This window comes from Denticeps clupeoides, chromosome 9, assembly GCF_900700375.1.
Source record: "Denticeps clupeoides chromosome 9, fDenClu1.1, whole genome shotgun sequence".
NCBI lineage: Eukaryota > Metazoa > Chordata > Actinopteri > Clupeiformes > Denticipitidae > Denticeps > Denticeps clupeoides.
In genome coordinates, this window is record NC_041715.1 from 14,833,311 (window position 1) to 14,852,851 (window position 19,541).

A 19,541-nucleotide genomic window follows, 5' to 3' on the forward strand; every position below is an offset into this window, starting at 1 on the left:
CAATTATGCACCACAAGCTGACACTCACACCACGAAACTCTGCGTTTGCCATGAGGTTGAGGTCACTGAAAGACACGAGGTACTCTTGCAGCCGGTTGATGGCAGGAAGAAGCTTGTTCATCATGTCTGTCAGGAACTGGACTAACTGCAGCAGGGTCCCGAGGAGGTTTTGCATATCACTGGACAGCAGGAGCTGGAAGAGAATGGCAGGGGGTGGAAGCAGCATTGCACAGAAAAACTCACCGTGGATCTGGGAATCAGCGCAAATTTGATAACATATTATTTTTCTGCTATGACTGGACAATTATAAGGGAAAGAAATAATGTTAACATGTTCGAGTCAATTTAAATTAAAGTCCAGATTTCACTGTTGTCTTGATAATACTGTCTTTTAAAGGGAAACTATTTCCATAGCAACTAGTACTTCAATCTTGCACAAGATTGTACAAATTACATTTATAAAAACCAAAAAAACTGAATAACCTGATTACCTTGAAAAACATGTTTTCTACATTTATGTGGCGAGCCACGAGCACCACCAACTTGTACCATTGCACTGGGCTCAGGGAACAGAACTGGTTGAAGATCATTGTACTCATTCGGCTAAGATGCAGTTTGTATGGGTCGTTGCAATATCGCAGGCTGGTCAGACTAGACAAGATCTGGGAGAGGGAGGAAGAAATAAAGCCAAACAGAATCATGGCTGTGCATCAAGAACAAGCGTCTCAGTAAAATAACGGCTGCAGTAAACAGTGTTCTCACAGAAAAAAAAATATATATATAATTATATAAAAAAAGAGCTACAGCCCACATGCATTAACATAAAACAATACATCTGGCACCCCCCCCCCAGCACTGCTGAGTTCATTTTCCAGGTTGGAAAGTTGCTGTGCTGTGCGTCTGCGAAGCCTGTAGCGAAATCGTTTGAGCTTTGCTCTTCCTGTGTAGTAGTGGTGCACGCATTACCTGAAGGTTGCTGCTTGGCAGAGATGAGTTTAGCAGGGCATCCACAATCTCGGGAGTTAAATCTGTGTAGTTCTGAACAGCCCAGGCAAAAGCTTCAGGGTTGGATAGCAGTTCAGAGACCTTAATTTCACCTGTCCAAAAACAAAAATTCAAGTCTGAACTAAACAAAGAGAATAACACTGAACTAAAAAAAAAAAAAAAGAAGAAATGTCTGAAAAATACCATTTGTAGTTATGTTGATCTCAAAAGATGTAGTCAAACTGGTGACATTGAAGCCAAGAATCCTAGATATGACACGAGTCCTGAAACATATACGACCACGTATTATAATTTCAAAATAAACAAGATGTCGACGTGAAAGTACCATGTAACCACACGGCGTAAAGTGTAGCAATACCAGTCAGTTTCAATGTTGTAAGTGACGGGGTCTCCGATGAAGATGTCAAACAATGCATCAAACAGGTGAGTGGTGTTGTCTACAAAGTTGCTGAGCACATGAAGAGCCTGGACAGTAGGCATGGCTGACTGACAGAGCACGCCCGGCTCCATAGACAGCGCCTCGGTGACAAGTACAATGGGCCTTATCCCTTCCAGAGCACACACCTACGAAACAGTAGACGATCAAGGTCTCTTGCCAAAATGTTGCCAATGTTAGAGTACTGTGCTTTTTTTGGTTTTGTACTGTACAATACAATTTGCAAACACAGTAAATTTACTGGAAAGACATAGTCTACCAATACACTGAAATTTTCAATACATGAAGTCTGCAACAGCCATAAATGCATTAGAAAACATAATAAATACATAATGAGGAAAATAAGAATGATGCAATTGGGGAGCAACTCATATTGTAATAATAGGAAATAAGTGAAATAGTTTAAATACAGTATTTCTAAATATAATTTTATATTCTGAATACTGAATGTAATCTAATGGATTCATATTGATCATTAGATAGCTAACCTAGATAGCTAAGCTTGCAGAGTTTAATTACACTGTGATGTATTTACAATGTGATGATGTACACTGTACGGCTGAAATTCACCTGGGATGACATGCGATCCAAAGTGAGGCTGAAGTTGTCACTCATCCAGCTCGTAAATAGGAGTTCGGATGCAGTATTTAAAGTCTGAAGCAGCAGATTTAGGTTTTCTGCAATAAGTCACAGAGAATAGGAAGAGATCAGTTTTCATGGTGGCACAGTAACTTTGAGTCCCTTTGGGCATCATTATAAGCACCTCGCTCTCTGGGTTTTTTCCACTGTTCAGCCGACGCGCAATGACATAATTAAACAGACCTTTCAATAAACCAACAAGGCAAAAAGGACCAAATGTATTCTCTGTGAAGTCAGCCACTGAACACCCTATATACTCAAGCAATAAACAAAAAAGGGAGGTGGTAAGAATCCTGTAAAACAGGCTAATCTTGATGTGAGGAATGTGTGGCTTCAAGCACTAGGAATTACCGGATTAACACAGCATGAACACCAATTTATGAAATCTTATCTCAGGAAGTCTTGAATGTTGGCCACATGTCCTTCATATTATTATGATACATTTTGCACGCTGCTCAAATTAGACTGACAAATATGATAATCTTTTGGCCTTTAAATGAAATAAATTGTCTCTCTTTCTCTATCACATAGACACATGTGTATGTGCACACATATGTTTCGTGATTCATTCATCTAATTCTAGAGTGATTTGAGCTGTGCAGCATTGTGATCACATAGATGCAACTTAAAGCCGAATTAAGTGGAAAAAATGGCTGTCGCATCTGCCCCATCACGTGATCTGTGTAAAACAGGCCTGTCACATTGAAGTCTGGGTGAGTGTGTAGCTAAACGTGAAGCGGCACAATATGGCAGTGAATGTACCTTGGGATTCATTGGTCAAGCTCAAGGCTACATTTTTAATGAGCGGGGCAAATGGAAGATCATCAGGAACGCTTTCGGTAATGTTTGTCAGCGCCATGCGTATTCTGTGGAAACAAAAAAAAAATTAGATCAGCTGGCACAGTGCTTTTCAGGCATTATTCACTCCTTCATTTCCATCACAACTTGTTTTGTCTTCTGTATATAAGCCTGGAATCAATTATGGTAATATATGTCCATAAATGCTAAAATGCACATTCTCATAGCTTTTATGAAAGTGAACAAATATTCCAACATATATGCTAAAGACAACCCAGTTCATTGACTTTAGCAGTGCTGTCAAAGTGTTTAAAAGTGTTAACTTTTTCAATAAAAAATATAAAGAAATACAATTAAAAACTTACTTGTCCTCCCAGTTTGTGCTGTTTATCTCCAACAGATAGTTGCCATTGTTTTGTGCAGCACTGAGCAAAAACTCTGTTGCACTAAACTCCATGCTGTTATTAGTTAAAGGCAAAAGTTTTTGGATGTTCAGCAGGACCTGCTGGATGATGTCAGCAGATGGTTCCAAATGACCCTGGCCAGCACTGAGAATATGAAGAATGGTCTTCACTGTGAGTTCTAAATCGTCAAAAACGCTGTTGCTGTAGGGGTACTGTAGGGGTACTGTGGACAGTACGGTTTCAACAAAGTTGAAAATGGCAGAGGCAGCTCCTTGAGAATCTCCTGTATTGGTAGTGAAATTCAGGGTGGTGGCAAAATCTTTTAGGACACGGAATGAGATGTTCAGGTATTGAACAGCTTCTGATGGCATCACTGTGTTCAGATTGACTAATACGCTGTCAAGTGATTGGATAATGTAAGTCCAATCCATGGAGGAGGAGTTCATCATTAAGCTGTCAAACAGGCTTTCCAATACCTGGTTGGATATCACATAGAGAAGGTGAGTAGGGTCATGTGGGTCCATGGTCTCAGGAGCTTGAGTAATGTTGAAGACATGGAGGAGAGATGTTGTAAGATCTTGGGAAATGTTCATTATGGTAAATCTGATGTCATTTGTGCTGGAAACCGAAGAGAGCGCCCTGAGAAGGACAGTACTTAGTGACTGGGTATACACCTGTACATCTTCTGGAAAAAGGGTATTCAGGTGTGCAATACTCTGGTTCACCAACATCTCCTTGTCCATACTGGTACGGAACATATAATGAACAGAAGACAGATTCCACAGAGCATAAGCCGCCAGGGCAGAGTCCATGATTACAGGTTGAACTGCGTTCTCAATGGATTGGCCAACCGGAAGTGCAGACATGTCAGAAATTTCCAGAAGGTTATTCAAAGATTCAGATATCCTAATTGAAGCTTGTATGACCTTTTCTGTGTCCCATGGGTACGAGACAAGGTTTGCAAAGGCCATGGCCATTTGTCCTGATGTATTGAAATATGTAAAGGTTTCTGTGGGCAGGTTAGATGAAAACACACCAATGATTTCATTCAGCACCGTTTCAAAGACTGGCAGATCTATTTGTGGACCAGACAATACAGTTGAATTGATGATGTCTAAAAGAATGCTTGTGATCTCAGTACTGACATTGTTGGAGGCTTCAAGGTTTTGTGTAAGGATGCTGTTCACTGCTGTTAGTAACTCTGAAGCCACATTAGTGGTGTTGGTTTTGTGGTTAATGATATTAAACACGATATCTGTAACCTGGACAGCTATGTGCTGAACATTCGGAGAGATGTTCAGGGATAACTGAGAAGCCACATCAACCATTTTCCCAAAACTATCAACCAGGTTTTCGATCATTCCATAGTCTTGCACGTTCCATCTCATTTGCATCATCATCATGAACATCTTCTCAAAATCCATTGTTTGGCTTGGCGCTGTCAAGTACGAAAGCATATTCAGAGTTCTGTCAATGCTCTCTTCTTCTGGACTTCCTGGCATGGCCTCAGACATACCCTTCATTACGACTGCCAGGTCAGGATTAGAAAAAAAAACATGAATGGTCTCCATGATTTCTGTAGGAGTTGGTGGAACGGAGAGGACTTGGAACAAGGCACCGTAGTCTACATCAAGGATATCCCCTAGTTTTCCGCTCTGTGCACCTTGATCTGCTCTTCTTGATGAGATCTGAGTGAGAGGAATATGGTCTCCAAGACTCAAGGCCCAAGACATCTCTCCTTGAAGCAAAGCTAGATAAGAATCAATTGAAGAAAAGAGGTCACTGGTGTGGGCAATCTGTCTTAGCATGTTCAAGATGTTTCCAGTAAGTTCAATGTAGACCTCAGACCCTGATGGCAGCTGCGTTACAGTGGACAGAAATTCATGAAAGATGGCAAAGAGTCTTGGCAGAGCCTCTGTGTACAGTCCTATTCCGCTCTGCTCTGTGCTGCTAATCCAGGCGTAGAACTCAGTAGCACTGTCAAGTATAGAATTTGTATCATTCGTATTCAGAACAAACACTTGCAAGAAATCTTGAACCACCGGCCAATTTCCTAGTAGGTTTCTCTGAAGGACCACCTCAATGGCATCCTTGATGGCTTTGTCTATTGACCGTCCATTTCTTTCCAGGGCCATTCCTGCATCAATGAGACTGAGGACGGATTCATTTGTGTAGTTCAGACCAGTTAGCAGAATGTCAAGAGCTGCCGCCAGAAGCTGCTGGGGGGAGGTATCATTTTCAAATGAATTTTGTATAATGTGCTGCGTGGCCTTTTCCACCGCAGAAACATACGGGTATGCCCAGGGTGCTTCTGTTAGAACTTCGTTCAGTGAGGCTTCTACGACTGAAAAGCTAAAGTACAAACAACTCTGATTAATGATCTGTACATTGTGCACAATAGTGGCATAATTCTAATGCTGTTATGTTTCGATTAGGGCGTCACCTCTGTTGTAGGTATATTTGCACACTGTCTAGCTCAACATGTGGGCCAGGCAGGTACCCCATTCCTATCTCCTTCACCCCCTCCAAGATGACTTGTGTGAGCGCTGCAGTAAGATCTTCAATAACAACACTGTAGTTCAGACTGGCTTCATAGAGAGTCACAAGCGCCGTAACCATCTCTGAAGCTGTGACATTCACAGACTGTTCTTCTAGTCCAGTTGCCTGTGCAGAAAGTGAAAGAAGCATGTTTTGTGCTGGGGTTGAAGAGAGTTGCAGATTTACACTGCCATCTAGTGGCTCGACTTCAAACCACAAAATATTTCTAAATGACACAAAAAGGGGAGTCTTAGACTGTGCAACATAATAGCTTACCATGAGGTTCAGGATAGAAATATCTCCAATTGCTTTAAAAGACTCTGCAAGAGGTATCCAGTTAACGTCACAGCATGCAGAAAAGGACTCTGTACTGATGCCCCCCTCTTCAATGACCCCTGCCCACATTCTCAAAACACTGGTGCAGTTCACATCCTGAGCCTGGATGTAATACAAAAGAAAACTTGTAACATCAACCCGAGGTAAGAAATACTAGCTATAAAAATGAGATGAGAGAAGTTATTTATTCTAATAAATATATATCTATGGTCCACTGCTCAAATGACATCAGCATAGAGGATTAGAACCCACGTAAGAGTGAAAAATAAATTAATCTGCTTATATCAATTTGTGTTCTTGCTTCAGAAAAATCATATTTCATGCATCATCTTTTCTTTGTACTACTCTTTGTTATGGATAAGTCACTGAAGCAGGGAAGACTGCTTGTCTGACCTGTAGAGCAGCTTCAATGGTATGCTGGAGTGAAGATTCTAATTCACGCAAGAAGCCATTCACATTGAAATTTCTGGTGTTTACAGCCGACAGAACATGAGACGTGAGGTTGACTGCCAGATTCTGAACATTGTAGATGAAATCTAGGAGATAAAAAAAGATAAAACAAAGAAAGGTTAAACCTATCATACCTGTTTAATATTCAGATTAGTGATCACATGAAATTAAGAGAGCTAAATTTTATTTGTTATGTCAAATTACCTGTCTGAGCCTGCACATTGTTTGTAATGGATGCAATCACTTCCTTGATGACATGGAGCACTGAAGGCACACTATTCCCACCAGGAATCTCACTGAGGGCTGGTAGTAAAGGTACAATAATCTCCTCCAACCTGTGCGGTACACAACAGCTTATAGTGCACAGCCCACAAGTCAGAATCTAAAATGGATTTGTCTCCTCCACCGACAGGCCGAATACAGCCCATATGAATTTACCTTTCGAATGTATGTTGGTCTGCTCTGCTGGTGATTATCTGAATGAGCACAGGCAGAGCATTAGTCAAGCCTTCGGCAGAGGGGACCTGATCCGCAGGCAGAACAGGCAACAGGGATCCCATGAATTCCTCAAGCTGCAACAGGAATAATTGGCCACCAGGTATTATCATGCAAATCATTACGTTGGGAAAAAATGTTCATGTACGCCCCATTCAAGGTGACTGATAAAATCTGCCATTTAACTTCTCCATCTCTACCAAGAACAAAGACGGCACTGGGAAAACATCACTCGAGAACATTTGGAAATTACAACAACACAATTTTTTTTTTCAAAATGATCTACAGCTAAATGCTTATACTGAATAAAAGTGAACATGAAATAATGTAATCAGCTACTTTAGGTACCTGCTTGCTGAGTTCTTCAAGACTAGAAACATTTAAATTCCCCAGGCCTTTCCACAGGCTTGCACTGCTTTCTGAAAAACAAATGCAAATGCATGTGAAAATGTTCTGCAACAACTGAAACGGACTATTCAGTAAGAACCTTACTCGCAGGAGTCAAAACTAAAACAATTCAACAACATCAAAATGCATTTTGCACAAAATGTGAAGAGAAAGAAACTCGCCTTGACTTGTGTTCAGCAAGATGTCTGTAACTTGCAGGATCATGGACAGAACTGGCTGTGCACTGTTATTCTGTGGCAGGTTTTCCTCCAGTCCCTTAATTACACCTATAATGCTGAAAAGTGAGATGGCAGATTAGTCCGTCTTAAATAACTGTCTTATTTACTATTAATACAATATTCTAATACATTTCATATTTATAATATATCAATATATCCTGACTGGCACAAAACCGGGAGTCCATACATAAATGCAAGTGAAAAGCATACACGGCAAACAGATCAGAAATGCATTGGACAAAAGACACAATAGACTACAAGTGGGACAAAGGAAAAGAAAAAAAAGGCCCAAGGCCTCAAGAACAGAATGAGGTAAGCCAAGAGAGACAGAGACACACTGTAATGAGTCTAGTAAGAAACAGAAAAGAAAAGAGAACTGTGGCCAATGAACCAGAATGTGTCCATGGAAATGAAGGAAGAGGATAAACTTGTATGGATTATGCCAGACTATACTAGGTTGCCCTTATATCTGTCTTACTTACATGTTATTCCAGTTTTCAGTCCCTCCGGTCTCAGCGATGGTCTCAGTATATGATCTAAGAATGTTGATCATGGGCAGCAGAAGCTCTTCAGGGAGCAGTGAGCTGATGAGCTCATCCACACTGTTCAGAATATCTAGAGTGAGACCCCTAGCTTCACCATAGTTCATCTCAGGACTGAGGATTAGTTGAAGTGATCCATTGAGGGCACCCAGTACAAAGCTGCGCACAGGCTCTGATTCAGCAGTCACATTGTTTAGGATCACCGTCACAGCCTCTAAGATGGAGTCGGTGAAGTTGGCACTTTGTAGACCACTTCCCTGACTTGCAACCTGCAACGCATGGGTGAGCGCCTGAGAGGCCTCACTGAAGATGGTCAGGTAGAACTTATCTTCTTCAGAAAGGAAAGGATCTAAGATGGTAATGAGCAAGCTGCTGTCTATATTTGGGATGGTTGTGTTTCCAGAACCAGTTATGTTTCCGATCCCCAACTGGAAAATACTTGAAATTGCAGACGTGATGTTAGGGCTGGTGAGCCAGTCTTCTGTCAGATTAAGGTAAGACATGATCTGATCTGGAATCTCATGGGCGGCGCTGATGTTCACTGGACCATCTTGCAAAATGTCCAGAGTCTCTTGTAGCAAATTCCGCAGTCCTTCTACAGTAGTGACCAATGAGAGCCTTATTTCTGACACATCTGTTTCATCTAAGGGAAGTTCAACATGGGTCATAATGTCTTCAATTTGGTTTGACACTAGTGCAGAAAAATTAGTTTGGGCAAGATTAAGAGCAACCTCCATTTCTGTCAAACGAAACATGGGAATGAGGAGGTCTCCAAAATGGCTGCCATTGGCCACATTCTCTAATTTCTTTAGGTACCACTCAAAAATCTCAAGATACACATTTTGTGCATACACTTTCTGTTGAAGGAGGGAGTCGTTGATGGTACTGTATGGATATCGCTCATGGAATGCGAAACTGATGAGGCCTTCAAGCACATTGAGCTCATTCTCAATTAGCATTGCCTCGGTAAGATTGAGATACTTAAATTTTTCTCTGATGCTATCTAATATCATATTAAGACCCTCTTTGGATAATGCAGATGGTTTAGGAGGCTCAATGAAAATATTTTTGCCCCCCAAAGACTTTTCAAGGATTGTGTAAATGCTAGGTTCAAGGTCTGTGAGAAAATTCAGAGTGTCTTGGGTGAAATGCAGAGTCTGAAGACAACTGATGGTGATGTGAATAAAGTTTAGAACACACTGCTGTTCAGTTAAGTTTTCAAGCATAGAGGAGTTGATCAAATTTAAACTGAGACACTGCTGAAAACCAACAATATTCCTGGGCATTTCCAGGATCTCAGGCATAGATGTGTTCATGGCTAGAATGGCGATTTTATCTAGTTCATGTGCACTGAGATTGGATGCAGTGAGGGCAAGCTTTAAAGAGTCTATAGTGATGTTCGGTGTACCAGTGATCTCCTGAATGAACTGCAAGAGTTTTGTGACTGTGTTCATTGTGGATTCATCTGTGGATGAAATGTTTGTCCAGTAGAGAAGCATCTTGAAGAGGTCTGCAGTCTCATTAATGGATGTGTTACTCAACTCAGGACCCAGATTAAGTGTGACATTTCCACTACTAATGTTCATTGCTTTAGAGGCTTCGTTCAGGATGCTGGCAATGTGTGAAAATGTAGCACTGCAGTTTTCTTCACTGGCTAGACAGCTAGACACATCTCCGATCAGAAAGTTTGTACGATTGACCAGGCCATCGTACAGCAGATGAAATTCAAGAGGTAATACAGCACCAAGCTGATGCAACATGGCAGCCAGCAATTCAAAATCACCTGCCTGGGTTAAGTTCAAAATTGAGCTTGGGTCCAGAAATTCTATAAGATGCATTACAACTGGCTGTAGGGTGATATTTGATGTGGAGCTCAGGCCACCTTCATAGACGTAATGATGAGTCTTAAAGGCACACTGCAGGAAATTCTCCAGCTGATAAATGTATGGCAGAATCACTTCTGATTCATTGCTGTGTGAATCCACAGTCTGCTTCAGAAAATCCATGGACTTCAGAATCAGCTGAGCCACTGAGCTTTGGTTGGCAATTGGCTGCAGGACCTCCTGCAAATAGTTAAAGTCCGTTGAATTCAGGGAGACAGAGTACTTCAAAATGGCATCACTCAGGCCAAAGAAGACTGGCAATGTTACACTGAGCTCTGTGGAAAGCCATTTCATGACTAGGCCCTCCAGGTCAGCCAACGATGAATTGGTCTGGTTCATAGAAAGACCTGACAGGAAATACTCATTATTTTGAGCAGCTTCCAAGATAGCAGGAATAATTGTGGAGGTGTTCACATCCCCACCAGCCCAAAGGTCATCCAGAAGAGTTTTCAGAATTTTTCCCAGAAATGACATTGCTAGCTGATCTTTCAATTCCTCCGTGGATGTCATAACAGACAGAAGCTGCATATCGTTCTCCAACTCTTGAATGAGACCCTCAAAGAGGCCTCCAATAGATCCAACAGACTTATTTGGCTGGGCATCATGGAACTTACTTACAGCACCTGTATAGATATCATTGTAATAGCCTTGAAGAAGATCCAGGGACACCTGTATGTACCTGGAACAAGGAACATCAGATTCTCACAGTTAAATAGGTATTTATGAAATGTGGACACTGCAAATCCTATTTTCATCTCTTTCAGCATTTTTACACATCTCAGCTGTCTTACCCCAGCAATGCTTCTGGATTAGCAGAGAGATCCTGAATCACATTTTTGATTGTTGAAATAAACTTTTCCATGTTAAAGTCATTGGAGCAGTTGACAATGACAGTTCCATTAATAGAACCTGAATGAAAATTGGAGAAGAAGAAGTAATGTTAGAAGACACAAGAAGCTAAATACGTGGTTGCGTAATACAAGATGGGTGTGCACTCTGGCGTAACGTCAGCTGTTTCCTTTAAGGCTGTCTTAAGTCTATAGTATACACATTTTCAGAACTTTAAATGCAGGCATTGAAAGCACAAAACCTTTGTTACCCCTTTCTGGGTACAAAACCACTCATGGACCATTTGCATTCCTTAGGCAAATACTGCATGGAACATACAAAACACACAAAAGTAATGCATCCCTGCCTTTTACTATAATACATCCCTGCCATAATAATGTTGTATAATAGCTGCTTTCATTCCATAGCGTTCACTGACATCAAGACAAAACGCAAAAAATCTTTAAAGGCCGAGTGTTTTTGTGAGCATTCAAAGCAGTAAATGGCTATAATGAAAAAGCACTAGTGATATATCACAGCCAACTATACACTTAAGTTAGTTGATATTTGAGATATTTGACATTTACTCGCTAATTATCAGCAAATATTTACACCTGAATAATGCCAAAGTCGTGTCCTATAATATGATACTCATATTACATCAAGGTAGATTGAAATGTGTATTACTGTGTATGACTCACAGTCCGATGTTGTGGTGATATTAAGATCGTAAGTCATGATATAGTAGGCAATCCTGAAATAGGGTTCTGTGACATTCCAGGAAGGACTGTTTTCCAGTTGAGAACCCAGGACTCCCGCTGTTTCCAAAACCCTAGGCAATACAGATGGTAACAGCTACTGATTGTGTGTGATACTGATCTACAATGCATATAATCTCATAATGATGTAAGAATACTCAGATGCGTAATGACAGAAACATAAAAGTAACTTCCACTTACTTGTATGCAAGAATGTTTGGCCAGTTTGCTGTGGTGTTACTTGGATTCCAGTCTGTCAGGAGAACGTGGTAAGCCTGGTCCAGCTTATTGAAGAAAGACTGCAGAAACTCTATGTACTGTCCAGAGACATTCGACAGTTTATGCCATTCCAGGACAAGCATGTCCAGTGTGACATTGTATTTGTCCTTTCCCTCAAGGACATCAACCAACTGGTTAACCTAAAAATGTTTCAAAAATTCAGTACATCCATATTTAAGACTCAATTCAAGTAAAGTAATCTGCTGAATGTGAATACTGAATTCTTTGGGCACCAATACCTTCTGTGTCAGTGGAAGTAGAGCTGTCCTCAACGTATCCTCCAAATTTGAGCTATTTCCAGAACAAACCAGAGAAATCCATAGGTCTGAAGAATTTAAAGATGGTATCCAGGGCCACTCAGCAGATAGATTTTTGCACTGCTCTGGGTCTTGGACACTGAGAACCTATTAAAAAGGTTCATAGTAGAATCATTGAAGATCTTCCTTGAATTGAACATGTTCCTCCACATTTGCTGTCTATCTCTGGTCACGTACCTGAATCAAAGTGTTGACTATAGAGTCGACAACTTCACTGACCCAGGAATCTGACATACTCTGATTTTGCAAATAGTCCAAGGAAATGCTCTCTATGTCTTGAGCATTCTTGAGCACAAGTGCCATAAGATCTGTGGAGCAGGGAGCATACAGCCTACATTAATAGTGCTGGATATAAAGTCTGTACAGTAAAAACATATGGATTTCTGCATTACCTATCTGTGTTACCATTGCTTGAGCAGCAAGTTGCATGGATGCATGGCCACCCATGAGGAGGCTTTGAATAAAAAAATCTGAACCCGGAATTCCGAGCAGCAGATCCATTACAACTGTGCCAATGCTGAGAAAACTACAGAATGTGTGAGAGAGGGAAAAATATGAGACACTCTGTATCCATGACCGACCGAAGTGGTGTAATTCCAAAAAAACACCAAATTATGGAACATACAGGTCTTCCCCTGGGTTCTGTGGTTGCCCAAAGCTGTTGTTTGGCGACATGCTGAGGTTTGCAGATGCTGGTGTGATGCCATTCCATAAGATGTCCATCAATTTAGCAAAGATCACGTCTGCATCACGAGAGTTATTATTCCAGGCAATCAGGACCTGTAGACGACACATATTAATAGTTTATAGTGCATAATATGTTCTGTAACATACACACGATATTTTTAAGGGGTATATAGCACCACATTAGAGAAGACCTAGCCAATAGTAACTGATGATTACTCCAGGAAGTGGATTGGAAGGAATTATAGCAGAAGCCTGTAAACTGGGAGTTTCCCTCATGGGTAACGGCACAGATAATTTGAGCCCTGCAGCCGTGCCTCTCAATACAAAAGCTTTTCAAGAGTGATCCTGTAACCAAGGTGACTGGGCACTTTATCCTCGTATTTATTTCCATGTATAAGGGTAGGAATGAGCAATTTGTTCCATGAAATCTTATTTAACGCTGGTTGACATAAATGGGCACAAGAAATTCAGTTTAGAATTTGACATCTCTTGACTAAATAAAGTGAATAGCAAAATAAGTACCTGTTCAACCACTTTTTCTGGTGTAATCCAGTCAAACAGCTTGTCCAGCTGCCCGTTGGCACACGCTGGCCACCAATCGGAGATGCCACTGTTGCTGCACATGTATGAAATGATCGAACCCGTTTCAACCATCAGACCAGCCTAGGGATGAGTTAAGTTAACATCAGATCATTTTGTAGATAAGTAAGATGTCTATTATATGCTAAAATAACACACAAAACACCCTCAACATGATGAGCTGCTGATGATCAGTTCAACAAAATATCACCTAACAAGGAAAGGCTTGAGCACCACTGCTGTAGCGTTAACCCTCCTATTTTACCAGGTCTTGAAAAAGTTATTATAATAGTATTTAATACAGAATAAAAACTTGGGTAATGGGTAACAACCAAACAAGATTGTGGAAAACAATAAGGTAATGAGGTTCCTTCATAAGGTTTCTCTAGTTGAACTCCTTAAAAGGATGAGGAGCTCAGTATTGTGCAACTGGTAAGAGACCCTGACGAAGGCACAGGAACCGGAGGAGATACTGTCCTGGTTAGACATTAGATATAATCTCCGGGTTGGTTTGAGACCAACCCAGGAGTGGCTCGAGTCTGTTGCTGGGTCAAGGGATGTCTGGTCTGACGAGCTCAGCCTGCTGCCACCACAACCCTTATCTGGACAAGCACGTGTAATCTAACAATGACTGTATTGTTTTTTTCATGTTTTCATTGTTTTCATTATTGTAACATTATGGCATTGAGTTATTTCGCACGTGATCATTGAAGGACTAAACCTGTCTAAAGTTTAGTGTTTGTTTAGAACACTATCTAACAGGTTATGGAAATTATTGTCATTCTATGCCATAAAAAACACAGGTTGTGTGCCTATAAATAAACCAGTCAGTTAAGGTAGAAATAATGCATACCTTATTAAGGAGAACTGTGACATTCTGGATCAGGTTGTGTAATCCTGCGGCCGTTGAGGTTGTGTTGACTGGAATCAAGGCTTGACTGATGGACTCAAACAAACCTTCAAGTAATCACAGGGATGACATGAAAAAAAATAGATCCAGCGAAAATCAATGTAAACCATATTATTGGTTTATTAAAAATATGTTGGGGGGGTGGTTCGGGGTTTCGGGTTATTATATTCCTTCTGTCCAATCAGAAATCTATTGATTGGAAAAATGGCTAAAAAGCCTTCAGATGGCATTTCACAGGGTGGATTATTAACAAGTTACATTTCTTCTGTCAGTGGATTCAGTAGATGTTTGTGGCTTTTGTTCATCATTGCTTTGTGAGTTTGTGTCATGGAAACAGGGAGTGGCAAGCAAATTCGCCCCCACACTGCGAGGCGGTTTCATCCGTCATCCATGACTATAGCACAGCCACACTGAAATATAGATCTCTGAGTGTGATTTGGCCTGATTTTTTGGTTTGTTTGTTTGTTTTATCACTGTAAGAAAGACAATGGTGGTGGAATATGATATGATTTGTCGGGCCTGGGTTTCCAGCCTCAGATTTCCCAGGAGATGGGTTTCCAATGTGTGTGTGTGTATACAGTAAGCACCAACAAGCAAAAACCTATATGAGGAACAAATAATAATCTATCGGGACATGTGCTCTGAACAAGGGCTTTAGGACCAGGTAGTACTAGAAATGCAGTTATAGGAACTAGCCCCCACAGCCTCTCCCCCAAGCACTTTTTATTCTTTTAAGCACAATCACATCTTGCAAACGGCATGAACATAGGACCGACACGAGGCAACTATTTACTTACCAATGCTGTGCACTGGCTGGAAAAATAAAAGTTTTAAATGCCAAATTTAACACTGCAGTCATTCCACGCCCATGCGCTATTAAATATTCAAAACCAACACACATTATATGATGGCTCAACCAAATCTTAGCAAACAAGGAAATGTTTGAGAAATATATTTGTCTATAATTTTGGCTATAAACTTTTTTCAGCATTTTTGTATTATTATTGTATTTTTCTGTTTGCCCATTCTAGCTAATGAAAGTATAAGATGACATCTGGAATTTTGATCCAATTTGTGACCATTAAATTTGTCAGACGAGCCGGGCCAGCACCAGAGGCATACATATCAGACATAAACATAAAAAAAGGCATTACAGTGTTAATATTGACATTCACTTTTAGTGATAACTGTGTTGCTTATCAGCCTTCACTTTGGAGAAAGGCCCGCTAAACTAAGAAATAAAAGGAAATTAGCGGGTTGGATGTAAATAGTTGAGTGTCGCATGTTGTGATGTGTGTTACGTGGGGGTTAAACACAGTTTAGCGTAGGTGGGCGGTTGGGTTCCATCTCCATTGCTTGGTGCCAGAGAGTTAGAGAAAAAGTAAGTAAGTAAAAAAAAACGGGCGTGCTGTACTGTTGACTTCAGCTACGAGCTCATACAAATAAAAAGGTTTTATTCCAGCCAGAATGAATACCGAGCAAAAGCTCGCCACATCATTCTTTTACTATGTCAAGAATATGTTGTTTATACATTTATTACATTTACATTTACAGCATTTATCAGACGCCCTTATCCAGAGCGACTTACAATCAGTAGTTACAGGGACCGTTCCCTCCCTGGAGCAATTTACGGTTAGGTGTCTTGCTCAGGGACACAATGGTAGTAAGTGGGATTTGAACCCGGGTCTTCTGGTTCATAGGCGAGTGTGTTACCCACTAGGCTACTACCACCCTTGACATCTATTAACACCTATTAACATCATGGTGACAACATGACAAAAATAAGAGTTAATTTGTTACTCCGATGGCTGTTTATTATGAAATATGAAATTGAATAATTGGTTGAAGGGTGAAAAGATTGAAATCTGCTTAGTTACTGTACCTTCCTTCATCAAGGCGCTTGTGAATTTCAGCAGGGAGGTGACCCCATCAACAGCTGGATTCACCATGCTGAAGGGGCCGGTCTGGATGAAGTTCAGGGCACTTTGAACACAGACCCCACCCAACACAATTTACACAATTTCCAAAAACGCACTTTTGACAGACATACATTATCAAAGAGGAATTGAAGATCTCCCACCTCTGCACTTCCTGCAACCTCTCTGCCGCAGCATTGAGCACATCCTCGTTACTCATGGGCAGCAGGAACAGGTTGGGAAACTCCAGCAGGAAATCCCAGAGTGATGTCTGCTCCTGAAGCTGCTGAAACACGGCCATCACCAGGCCAGCGGAGTGCATGGCGTCCATTGGATTGCCTTCCAGCTGCTGCAGTAGCATCTGTGAATCAGCACCACACACATTCCACTTTTCACGTTCGGAACGCCTTATCATTGCCCTCGCCATGAGAAGACATAATCAGCAAAGTGCGTCAGACGCTGCAGGCATTTGTGTAGCGCCTTCACGGAACAACAAACGTCTGAGGTTTGGCCTCACCTCTGTCAAAGTGAGCAGGGAGGCTTCCAGAAAAGTGGCGTTTGACTGGCAGAGTGTCTCGAGGGGGTCATGGTAAGTCTGGGCGGACAGACTGCCGAAGCTCAGATACACGGTGCAGAAGGTCTGCTTCACCTGGTCGAACGACTTCAGTACCTCCTGCATGAGAGCAGCATTCAGTGTTCAATAACAGAGCATGTTTTTAAGGTGTGCAAGGTAAGGGTCAGTAGCTCACCTCATCGAGCACAATGGTGCTGTTGAGAACGGATGTGAGAAAGGTGTTGTTGGACACTACTGATTCTGAGGTGCTGTCTGTAAAAAAAAAAAGAACAATGGAACAATAGACTCTGCTTTAGCATACACTACCAGCCATAAAGGTGGATGCACCTTCTTATTTATGTCCTGCGTTTTTTTACATCACATGATGGAGCAAAACTGTTATGAATGTGAGATTATGTAATAAAAAATAGTAAAGTTGAATATTTGAGTCTCTCCAAATCACTGAGTATTTTCTGTGATGGCAGGATTTCATACTCTTGTCTTCACTCCACCACCTTATATATCTCTACACCACTTTATATGTTTATTGCATTGGATTCTTCAAATGGCTCCACCTCCGTCTCCATAACCACCACAGAGTAGGTGCATTCAAACTTTTGACTGGTAGTGTATATACAGTTTTGAGTGACAATTGGAATTTTGATTCTAATATGATCATGTTCTGGTTCACACAGACACAAGCCCGTCAAAATATTGCTGTGGTCTCTTAAATTTTTCCAGGCCTCTATATGTGCAGGTGTATTATTTAATAAACAATACATTATACTTGATGCATATCACATTCTCCTTATTTGGGTACGCACTTAGCATCATTCCCCATAGATCCATAGGATCTGGCTGGCTGTCATTGCTCTGGACGGAGCGGATATTACGGATCAGGTTTTCCTTTTGGAGATGGGACATTATGGAATGGATGGAGGACAACAGAGCCAACCTGAGGAGAGGTGAAAAACAAGTGTCAACACAACAGAAACTTGTACATTCACTTTTCCCTTTAAAGACAAACCCAGTGCTTGCATAGATTCCATTTCCGAACCAAAAAAATGGGTAGTTTTCTTCTCTGTCTCTCCATTTGCAGCGAGTTCTGAATAGCATGTGAGAAGATAACGATAGGACAAGAAAAATTCCGTTCTGGCAGATTCCTTAGATAACATGCTTAACCACACATTACACGTTTTGCTTTTGTAGTCAGATATAGTAGACACTATTTACATGGCAAAGGAACATCAAACATGAGAAACATGAGAATGGACTGTGATGAATTCTTTAATGTAAATCCAATATATTAATATTACATGTTCCGCATTTTAATACATATATATGTATATGTGGGCATAAATGTGTGCTGTAGCCTTACAGCAAAAATAATTTCCACAGACAAAGTTACAGGATAATTCAAGGAAGAATTTAAAGATAACTGGACAGAAAAAAACTTCAGAGTCATGGCACCAACCCAGGGCAGGGCGCCAACCACACCATTCATTCACTAACACACTCACACCCAAAGGCAATTTGGGGTCACAATTTCACCTCATGTACATGCCTTTGGGCAGCGGAGGAACCACCATGAAGAGAGCATGGCAATTTTGCTAATGGCTGTAACCCCAATAAATAAGTCTCAATAAATAGTAAAAATATGAGAACCTCAGCGTGAGAACCAAACACCAAAACCAACTGTTGCAATTGAAGCATTTTTTTTACCACAACCAGTTCTTATGCAAGAAAAGACAAATACTGTTATTAGCATACTTTCATTGTAATCTTTTCCTGACATGAACATGAAGAAAATGCAAAGGTACAAAATACATTAATAATAACTGCCCACTAAAAACATCAGGTTCTCCACTATCAGCACATTCTAGTTTCGCCTTCTCCCTTTCCATGGTGTTCATATAGTGCCTCTTTTTAGTTTCTAGTCCGAAACAAAGTCATAATTATGACAGCTCTCAATTCAACGCATCCTGTAATGCCAGGTCTGTATTGCCTGGCCTTTGAATAATGTGCAGAGCTTTTGCTCGACGCTCATTCAGGCTGGAATAAGAGCTTTTTATTCGTACAAGCTGGTAGCCTAAGTAAACAGTACAACACGCCCATTTTGTACTTACTGACTAGCGAGAACGCGGATGCTCTTACTCTCTTACTCACCACGCAATGGAGACGGTGCCCAACCGCCCACCTACACTAAACTGTGCTGAACCCATAGTTCAGGCAAAGGCGGATCCATTCAGGAGGCACCACAAAGGGGAAAAGAAGGGTTTCTTAAACCAAGTTTGCAGTAACATGTCTTAATATGAAAAGAACAAGACCACATGAATTTATCTGCATAGCAAAGCATATTAAGTAGTGGTAGTAATAATAATAATGATATTTCCTATGAGGCCACTGTGCCTCCCATTCCCCCTCCACTACAGCAAGCCAACAGGGCCAAAAATTGTTCAGGCTCATAATGCATTTGTAAAGTGTTAGTAGCACACACCGGTATTTGAGTGAAAATTCCAAATCTGACTGCTTTGGGAGTAAATCTGAGTATCTGACATGTAAC

The 19,541-nt window shown here is 41.0% G+C and overlaps 1 protein-coding gene across 2 annotated transcripts in view; it reads right to left on the reverse strand.

Annotated features, from left to right (window-relative positions):
* Nucleotides 1-19,541, reverse strand: part of abca12 (ATP-binding cassette, sub-family A (ABC1), member 12) — a 43,059-nt gene that overhangs the window by 19,680 nt on the left and 3,838 nt on the right. The window contains exons 5-34 of one of the 2 annotated variants that reach the window (XM_028990740.1): nt 17,803-17,933; nt 17,175-17,251; nt 16,943-17,098; nt 16,590-16,786; nt 16,392-16,492; nt 14,453-14,556; nt 13,543-13,683; nt 12,959-13,113; nt 12,726-12,859; nt 12,511-12,641; nt 12,256-12,420; nt 11,939-12,156; nt 11,681-11,811; nt 10,943-11,060; nt 8,209-10,830; nt 7,670-7,782; nt 7,449-7,519; nt 7,044-7,081; nt 6,810-6,940; nt 6,549-6,691; nt 6,096-6,257; nt 5,725-5,945; nt 3,243-5,633; nt 2,842-2,945; nt 2,011-2,117; nt 1,363-1,568; nt 1,188-1,267; nt 966-1,096; nt 491-661; nt 29-193 (exon numbers count right to left, since the gene is read on the reverse strand). In XM_028990740.1, coding sequence (XP_028846573.1) covers nt 29-193; nt 491-661; nt 966-1,096; nt 1,188-1,267; nt 1,363-1,568; nt 2,011-2,117; nt 2,842-2,945; nt 3,243-5,633; nt 5,725-5,945; nt 6,096-6,257; nt 6,549-6,691; nt 6,810-6,940; nt 7,044-7,081; nt 7,449-7,519; nt 7,670-7,782; nt 8,209-10,830; nt 10,943-11,060; nt 11,681-11,811; nt 11,939-12,156; nt 12,256-12,420; nt 12,511-12,641; nt 12,726-12,859; nt 12,959-13,113; nt 13,543-13,683; nt 14,453-14,556; nt 16,392-16,492; nt 16,590-16,786; nt 16,943-17,098; nt 17,175-17,251; nt 17,803-17,933 — 8,815 coding nt within the window. Of the gene's footprint in view, nt 1-28; nt 194-490; nt 662-965; nt 1,097-1,187; nt 1,268-1,362; nt 1,569-2,010; nt 2,118-2,841; nt 2,946-3,242; nt 5,634-5,724; nt 5,946-6,095; nt 6,258-6,548; nt 6,692-6,809; nt 6,941-7,043; nt 7,178-7,448; nt 7,520-7,669; nt 7,783-8,208; nt 10,831-10,942; nt 11,061-11,680; nt 11,812-11,938; nt 12,157-12,255; nt 12,421-12,510; nt 12,642-12,725; nt 12,860-12,958; nt 13,114-13,542; nt 13,684-14,452; nt 14,557-16,391; nt 16,493-16,589; nt 16,787-16,942; nt 17,099-17,174; nt 17,252-17,802; nt 17,934-19,541 lie in introns of both variants that reach the window. The other variant, XM_028990739.1, reaches the window with a different exon arrangement.